The 9,666-nt window shown below is 34.4% G+C and overlaps 1 protein-coding gene across 1 annotated transcript; it reads right to left on the minus strand.

Annotated features, from left to right (window-relative positions):
- Positions 1 to 23: 23 nt before the first annotated feature.
- Positions 24 to 8,967, minus strand: LOC100258476 (signal peptide peptidase-like 4). Its single transcript, XM_002274690.4, has 14 exons — positions 8,609 to 8,967; positions 7,464 to 7,622; positions 7,195 to 7,306; positions 6,374 to 6,493; positions 6,051 to 6,202; positions 5,734 to 5,916; positions 5,159 to 5,193; positions 4,261 to 4,423; positions 2,996 to 3,049; positions 2,266 to 2,358; positions 2,007 to 2,149; positions 1,359 to 1,429; positions 1,054 to 1,137; positions 24 to 366 (listed from the first exon to the last, which is right to left on the minus strand). The coding sequence occupies exons 1-14, from the start codon at positions 8,741 to 8,743 to the stop codon at positions 266 to 268; spliced, it is 1,605 nt and encodes a 534-aa protein (XP_002274726.1). The 5' UTR covers positions 8,744 to 8,967; the 3' UTR covers positions 24 to 265.
- Between the last annotated feature and the right edge of the window lie 699 nt (positions 8,968 to 9,666).

Genomic DNA, 9,666 nt, shown 5'->3' on the forward strand with positions numbered 1-9,666 from the left:
GTCCTCGTATAGAAAAATATTGCTGGTAGGGAAACCTATGAATGGTTACTCTTTTTATTGATTTTTTCAGATGGGGCACCCTGTGTTCGAGTTTGATATCCAACAAGTGGGGCTATTTTTAGAAGGGTGTATAGTCACAATAAGGAGCTTTGCACCGATATTACATCTCCTAGAGAACTTGTACAAGTAGTTTTCCTACAACGGGGTTTTTTACTAACAACTAATTTAGCTACTGTTACAGTAGAGAGTGGGTGAGGTAGGTACTCTATTGAGAAGGTTGGATGTGCGGGCATGGCCTTTCGGGTTCTCCTTTTGTCCATAGAGTCTTGAGATCGCCTCTCTTCTTTCCCAATGCCAGAAAGGTGCCTGAATTTAGAACCAAAGATTAAGTTAACAAAAAATGAAAAAACTCAAGGTGACAACCCCTTGTCAATAAATTCCTCAAAAACTCGGATAAGAACATGACACTTCCTTCCGCATCCCCTAGAAAGCACAAGATACCTAGTTCTCATATTTGAATTAATTCAAGTATTTCTCAAAGCCTATGTTGGTTTCTTAAAAAGTACTAAGAAAAGAAAAAAAAATGTTAAAAAAAATAATTTAAATATAATTAAAATTAGTAAGAAACTTATATATTTTAAAATTATTTAATCTTTATAAAAAAAAGTTAAATGTAAAATAAGTTTGAAATAATATATATAAAAAAATTTTTTTTTTTTTCTTTCACCTTTTCTTCTCCTCTACTTTTCCTCCTTATTTTCTTTCTCTCGTATTTTCCTTCAAACTTTCCATGAACCAAATTTAGCTTAAAAGTATTTTCTAAGTATTTTTGGAAGGATCACCATTCAAGTGATTCTTTAGGAAGTAGTACAAACTTTTTAGTATTTTAAGTGTTTCTTAAATTTTATCAAATGCTTTATTTTTCTTTTTAAGGACATTTTTTTGTGCTAAAAGTGCTATCCAAAAGCAGTGCCAAACAAACTCTCATAGACTTAGCTTTGAAAAGCATTAAGAATGAAAATGATTCATTAGCGTATTATTATCACTACATACCGAGTGTGAATGGAACAATGTAGAGTAGAGCTGGTTGGCCATGCCCATCCATCAAGTTCAAGGCCACATATGTGATGAGGAGTCCTGCACAAGAATGAAAAACACAACTTAAAAAGATATTAAAAATAAATAAAAAATTGTAGCATTTATGGAATAGAAACAGTTGTATAAAAATGCAAAATCCATATATCAATCCACATGTTTAGCCGGTTTCAATATAGCAATAGATACTTGAAAACAATGGCAATAGTAAACTCGAGAACTGTTTAATGTCCAGAGAGAACAGTTTTTTTTTTCCTCCATACCTAGACCATAAGCAGTCATGGCCCACACAAAGTATCCTGCTCGGAGACTCTTCTTTGCCAACCAATCATACCTGAACCAATGATCCATCCAAATGAGTTGATTAGAACTTTCTTCCCTTCCAATTTCTTTTTAATATAAATCTTTTCATTAAAGCTAAAAGCACGTCCCAAAAATTGAAGCATTAAATTAAACAATAGAAAACAGAAGAAAATTACAGCAGAAACCCTCTAAACCAAATCATTGGTTAGATTCCTCACCCAAGCATTCTAGCCTAAAATGCCATGCATTTCACTTATTTTTCACAGAATAAACACCCTAACCTTTTGAATAGGTATTTTGTTTGCCCACAATTACTGTTTGTATAGCTTAAAATTTGTGTCAATTGGGCATTTAATCTGGTCAAACTTCTGTTTTTTTACACCTAGTTAGGAGGCCTATCACATGATTTGACTCTTTCTTTTCTGCAGACTCTGGCGAGGTAGTGTGCCCAAACTCAGTCTTTGATTAAAGCTTGTTTGGGTTCAATCCTAAACGTTCATATTAAACTCCAAAATGGGCTCTAGATAATTTGGGGGAAAAAAAGCAATGTTAAGTTCACAAAATTGACGATACTTCTTTGAAAATAAAGATTATTACAGTGATCAAACCTTAGTGAGAATGCCACAAGCAGTCCCGGTAAGATAATATCACCAAATCCAATGATGCTGTAGCCACCCCAAGGATCAAACATTCGCGGGATCTTCAGTAGCATCGGAATACCATCCTCCCCACTCCTATCACCACGAGCTACCTATACAGAAAACACAATTACATAATTCTGTAATTGGGCAGCAGAGATCTCAAGTACCAAACATCAGCCGTTTCAAATGTATTGGTGGGCTAACAAGTTTTGGAGAAACTACTTACCACAATCATCACACTCTCATTGAACCACCATTTAGAAACAAAAACCCAAAAGATGTCGTACAAGAACGCACAACTGAGAAGAACAGTTCCAACCTGTTTATATCAACAAGAATGAGAGATCTTGTCAAGTATTCACCAAGGGCATGTTTGAATAATCCATCAAACCTGAATAGCTGCATTTATATCTTTCTATACATGTGCAACTTGTTTTTTCAAAGGTACAAATCCATTGATTGGATTACATATTAATGGAAATATAAGTAATTAACACAATGATAGATTAGAAATGAAGTCGATTCCTAAAAACTCATAAAACCAGACTTTGGGGGTAGTGTATGGGATGGCTTCCATTTGCACCAATAATCGCATCTTGTAAGGAGGACTCGTAACAATCCCATGTAAAGCCATTCAATCTCTATTGGATATTCAACTGTTTAATTGGAATACTTAAAGGATGAGGGCATGCCTAAAATTTGTAAACTAGAACCAATGAGGCATACATAATTTGCTTGGCTCTTAACCCTAACAAAAACAAGGACTAATAATAATAGTTTTTTTAACCAACGACAGATGGAGTTTTAAAGGTTTTAGAATGCAGAATATCTACATACAGAGATTGAAGACAATTACAAAACCAACAAATAGAAGTGTTATCTTTGATGAGATTGTCAAGAATAGACATGGATAATTGTCCATTAACAGCAATTTAGGATAAAATTCATGCAATCACCTTGAGATTAGGAACACGAACGATCTGAAGAACTGTGATGATGAGTGCAATACCCTGGAAAAACAATAATTAAAATTATTAGTTCAACTCTTCTATCTAGTAAACCATTTCCACTTGCAGTGAGGGGAAGAATTTATAAAGAGCACTAACCGGTCAAAATAATCCCCATTTTGGAAAAATGATCATCACTTTTTCAAAACAAAAAGAATGATCTTTTCTGGACAAAAATCTCCATCAAACTTTTTTATACCCATTTCACTTCGAAGCAGTTTTTATGAAATAAGGGGTATTTTTGTCTGCTTAAGGCTATATTTACAATTTGATAAATATGAAGGTTACTTCTACAAATTGAAGAATATTTTGATCGTTTAGCTCAAATATTCATAAAATAAATGTTTTCCACTACATAGGTAACCATGTTCCATCCTTATGATAGAAATTCCATTTTGATCAATTTAGCAACATAATAAAGAGTACACAACTTCCATATCTGGAAAAACATGACTAAATACACAAGCAAAAACTACAAAAATAAAATGGAAAATAAATTCAATCATCTAGATTATTGTCTCCTGTAAGGGAACCGACAAAGAGTGATGGTATTATAATTTCAAAAGGAGCTGAAATTTCTAGCTGTGCATTATGAGGCAAATTACCCATGTCCCTATGCTGTCATCGCAAGCTTCAATGGTCTCAGATAGACAAACCATGTTAAAAGGCACCATTTTTTTAAAATTGAGTCCATCCCTGGCTTTGGAGCATCATAGTTCTATCTTAACAAAGCAGGGATTGGGTTTTGTTTTTACTATGATTGACATTATGTCAAAACTAGTCAGAAAGATAAAGCAGACAATTTATTGTAAACCTTTCTTTTTTGGCAAGTACTTAAAAAACCTTACTTGAAACAAATATTTCAATTTGATATGTGTCCTACCAAAATTCAATAAATTTTAAACTTTGAAATACACGGTTCTCAAATGTTAATATTCTTGATCGCCATCCTAAATGAACAAGATTTTCACTTTCAAAGAACTAATGCAGTTCCAATGCATTTATTTTCAAAGCAGTGCTTTGAGGAGGTTTATATTCACCTTACCTATCCTACTCTTAGGAAAAGAAACTTTTGGTTCTTTCTTGATATCATTATAAAAAGACTGCCAGTCTGACACTAGCACTGTCAAAAACCAAAAGTTAAATGGACCAAATAGGCATGGATAAGCAATCAGAAATTCATGCATTTAGGATATGGATATATTTGTGCTTACAAGGATATCTTGTCCAATCCAAGCAAAGTTGATGCGGCGAAAAACTGCCCAAACAACAGCAAATGCTATGCAGAATGGAGACACAGCCAAAGTCAGATATGAGACGGCTCCAAAGAATGGCACCTTAACAAATGATTCTGCAGCTTGTTCAAACCATCTGAAACTATATTTGTTTACTTGTCAGTCTCATAACTTCCAAAACCTCTCAAAAGGCATAAACAAATCATTCACCAAGGTAACACTAGCAAAAGGAGAATGAATATGATACCAAAAACAATGAACCACTCTAGAAAACAGATAACTGTTCAATCAAAACACTGTTTTTCTCAAGCCACGCTGAAACTCCTTGAGAAACTTCAGAACCCTTGGACCAAATTCATAGAATGTTAAGTATCCGTTTCTTTTAGAAAGTGAAACTCCCAGAGGATTTTGATCAAAATGACACAAAATTCAGTTCCTTGGAGATAAATTAAATTCGAGAAGGGAATTTTGGTTCAAAGGCTAAGACCCATGCATAGGAGCAAAATAGCTCACATATTCAAGGAACGATACCACATAACCTGTGGATGAATGTGATTCAATGAAGGTTTCCACCTTTCCCTTCTTAAAGAGATTGTTTGTTCACAGAATAATAGAATGATGATGCGAGGACCTAACTAAAGGAAAAGCTGGAGACAGTAAGCCTTATTCCAACCATTTGCAATTCTAAACACGATAGAAGACCCAAGCCTGAGACCATTTTAAGAACCAGTATAATGCCAAATTCTTGGAAAGCCAATTGGTGGCAAAACAGGAAGTTGAGATGAACCCTGACCAAAATCAATTTAGTAGGGACAACCAACCTTATAATTCAGGAGTTTCCTGAAAAGCATAACTGAACGAAAGAAGAATTTCTTACCAAGATAACAAAGCCACCAAGCAAGTCTGAAGGCCCTGTGAACACAAAGAGACTACATGGATTGGCATTCATTGCAAAAGAGAGTTTAAAGAAATAGAAAGAACAATTCAGAAACCAAACTATCTCAAAATTATACTTAAGAATTCAACAAAGGAACGGAAACAGCATTTTTCAAGTTGCAGTTAATAAAAAATGGTGCAGGAACGGAAGCCTATGGTGACAAAAATCATGGTAATTTGAAAAATGAAATTCAAGAAGAGAGATGTTAAAAATGGGGAACATATTCTCAATCTGACCTTGATTGGAAGGATCCTGGAATATTCTTGAAATTTTCAAAACAATTAGGGATTATAATATCATGTTGCCTAAACTTAATTATAGAGTTTCCACTTATCATCAAGTTGCTTCAAAATATGCTGGAAATTTTTATTAGAGTTTTTCACCGTTTCTTTTTCCTTTTTCCCCCTTTTTGAAAGATGAATTAGCTAGAAAACTTTGTCTCAGTAACTTGAGCATGGGTAACATGAAGGAATTGGACCCCAAAGGAAAAAAATAAATAAATTAGATAGACGTACCTCTACCCCACCAATGCAAAACAGAACCACCAGAACCTCAACAAACCAGAACGACATAAGTTTATAAAGCATAACCAAGAAACATGAAGCGATCACAACAAAAAGAACTGCTGATGTCGTGTTGATATCCACCATACCACTAGAACCAGTGCCCTCTGTACTTAGAAACTCATCTGAAGCATCCTACAAGATAAAAAAAACAGTCCATACATTCAATGGAAGAACAAATGGATCATTCAGAAAGGATTCTTAACCCATGAGTAAGGAGTTCCCTCCTCAAAAGAGATGGAAATAACAGTAACTAAGGAGAAGTTTACCTTTAATAGCTTGTCCTGCTCATTAGCTGCTTCTCTGGCACTCCATGCAGACCAGTAAGATGCAGATAAAATGGTACCAACGGCCATGAGCCACAAAAACACCTCAGCTATGTCAACAAGTGGACGCTTTGGAGAGTATAGCTGAACAGCAACTGAAGAATAGGGAACCATATAATTAACAGTTTACAGAAAATAGTTTGCATGCTAGATCAGGTATTTACCAATCAAGGAAACTATTTGAACAACAAAGCAATGGTGAATTAAAGAAAATATTTGAAATATTTTTGAAACCTTGAAAGCATGCAGAATAAGGGAAAGCATACCTGAAGAGTTGTTCTTTAAACTTTTTTCCAAGCTGGCACCAGCATCTTGTGGAAGCATGACAACCGGAATGCTTATATTTATAGCAGTTTCATTAGCTTCACAAACCATTTTGAAAAGTTCTGCAGAATGAGAACCAAAGAGTTTTAATTGACAAAATTAACATGGTTTAGGTCTATTGTTACTACCATTCATTATCATTACAGACAGCCATTACAACAAGTTGTCCTTTTCACATAACCATGGACATACTTACCAGCACCCTAAAATAACGAAACAGCCAATAATATATAAAATAACTATGAACATTATTTTTTTAGGCATTATCCACAAAAAATAAATTCCACTGTTAAGTGCTTCCACAGGTATTGACAAACTTAAAGTCACGACAAGATGGAAGGATAAATTTTGTAATCAGACAACAGGGGAATCTGGATCAGTATCCATTCAATATAATATTGTCCACTATTTTTCATAGCAGAAAAACTCATTTCTGATAAACTACCATCCCCAAGTTGAAAAAGAAGTTAATCTTCCAGCATTTTATAAAAGTGTAGAATTCTAATAAACAAAGTACCAATACTATTTTTTCCTGCAAAAACAAAGGCAATTCAGGCTTTTGGAATATAATTCACTTGATCAACTTGTTTCAAATGCAAAATGGAGCTTTAAGGATAATCATTCCAAGACTGGTCATCAGCAGTAATATAAGTGAAATCCATACTGACTTAAGAAAAACCCGCAGATGGCTGAGGAATGGAAAGAGATGTGGGTATGGAACGTGTTTGACTACATCAGAGAAAATACACATACACCTACATACCTGTCTGGTTGTTTACAATGAGAACTGCAGAAGCACCAGCATTTTCTGCAACCTTTGCCTTGTTTGTGAAACTGCAGTTACCTCGGTATACCAAGATGACTTCACCTGTTAGCTAACAAATGGCAAGATAATCCAAATCATAACCCTGAGGAATAAATGAACAAATCCATAGCTTTCAATCTTTGCATCATATGCTTCACAAGGTGAGCATGTAAGTTAGACACTAGAAATTCAACTAGTCAATGCAGAAAAATATAAACAAAGAAAACCTTGTTTTTGGGTGTACTGCAACAATCAGGAGGATCTGCAAGAGTGAGTGTTGTTTGGTTAGCATGTTTCTCTTTTGATTCCAAGGTAGGACCGAATCGAGCACCAACACCAACATATTCATTCCCTTCTTCATGATCAACCCAAGTTGGTACTTTTACCTATGAAATCAAAGCGGATTATGAGTACAATTACAGATTCTCCTTGTGGAATAAAACAAAGGGTTAATAAAACAAGAAATGGCTCAACATATTCATGCCTCCTCCACAAGAATCATCTTAGTATGGCTAGAGCTTTATCTAAACCCATTTTCTTCTTTTAAAAAAAAGTCTGGCACATACAATTGGCTTTGAAAGGCTCTTACATTTCAAATCTTGCAGCAACTCAGATAGCATCAAAAAGGGAAAATAACCATCAAAAAGGGAAAATAACCACCAAAAAAATATTACCTAGGAAGTCTGTTTCTGAAATTAAAACATTTGAAAAATCATCATCCATCACAAGACCTGAAGGATTAACAACTAAACCACAAATATATATATATATATAAACAAAGCCATGCTTTCTAAATTAATTTTCCAGGGAAAACAAAAACAGAATTCAGTACGCTGCACCAAAAATAGAAAACAACTGAGTATTTAAACAAACCAAAAAGTTGAGTCCAAGTAGTGAGGAATATTGATGATAATCAACAAACCGCAAATCATACTTCAACCCAAAAAGGGAAAAGATGAAGAACACACGCTTCAATTAAAGTCCAAAATCAAAAGCCAAAAAATATTTGCGCAAAATTACGTTCCACTCACACCAGCTTAAACAACAAATAATCAAACAGAAGAACAAGGCCTCGTTTGGTTAATGCAAGTATAAGAAGAGGAATCAAGCCTAGGAATCTGAATTTTTTTCGTCACTCATAAACACTGTTTTGGCCACTCGAAAAGCACCAGAAAGCAAAATTAGCTCATCGTGTCAAATTCTCTCAACCTTTTAAAAATCAGAACAACAAAAATAAAAATAAAAATTACAAAATTCACTTTCCTCCACTTTCCCTCTCTGTTTTCTCAGCAACCAAACCGAGACCTAAGAAAGCACAAGAAAGCTGAAAAAGAAAGACGAGAATGAAGTGGATCGAAGTAGGACGTCTTACCAGAACGAAGTTGTTCTCGCAGCCAGGCTTCTTCGGAGCGATGTCATCCTGGTGAACTATGTCTCCGGCGAAGGCCACAGTAAGAGTGCAGACAAGAAGAACAAACAGAAGGAGCAAATTTCTGGGAGAATCCATAGAAACGAAGCGATTTTCTGGGGAAACAAGCGGAGAAGGTTAGGGTTTGGTTTTGTTTGGTTCCAACAGAGGGTGAAAGAGAAAAAGCAGAAGAGAAGACTGGGAAATCGACGAAAAAAATATCATCTACACCCTCTCTGCTTTGCCTTTTTCTTCCCCTTCTTCTAGTACATGAGAAAAATGCCGTGTTTTTTTAACCGTTTGGACCTTTTGACAACCAATCGCACCCACCGCGTGTTTATCACCGACTAAACAATCTCAGTTGATAAGAACTGCAACCACCTTGTACTACAATCTACATCATTGTACGGCCTTGTTTGGGCCGTATAAATGTTTTGGCCTTTAACAAAAATTGGAGGAACTTGAGAAAAAATACATAAAAACAAAATATTATATATATATATATATTAAAATTTATTTTCATATAAAATTTATAAAAAAAATTTAATAATTTCTAACTTTTTTATTTTTAAATATTTTCTGAAAAAAATAATGTAATGGTAAAATTAATAAAATAATTTATAAGTTTTTCTCATTATTATTCAATTTTAATTTTTTTTGATATATTTTTCCTTAGTATTCACTTTTTTCTTTATATATGTTTGGTCAATCATTTGGTTCAGGGAATGTTTATTCAAAAGTCATAATTTAATATTTTTGAATAAAGTTTTATTTAAGAATTATCTTCAAATAGCCTTTTTTTTTTTTTTTTACTAGTGGAGAAACACCTTATTTTTATTACCATTTGACTAGGGTTTTATATAAATAAAGAAAGAGAAAGCGCGTGGGGACAAGGTCTTTATTTCATTAACAGTAACTGGCTACCGTCTGGTGAAGTTAGGGCCTCCGTATAGACCGTACAGAGAAGACGGCGGAATAATAATTACCAGGAATTCTGGTACCAAGTGGTGAATCCTAGGCCA

Source organism: Vitis vinifera, chromosome 15 (genome assembly GCF_030704535.1).
Source record: "Vitis vinifera cultivar Pinot Noir 40024 chromosome 15, ASM3070453v1".
In the NCBI taxonomy this organism is placed as follows: Eukaryota; Viridiplantae; Streptophyta; class Magnoliopsida; order Vitales; family Vitaceae; genus Vitis; species Vitis vinifera.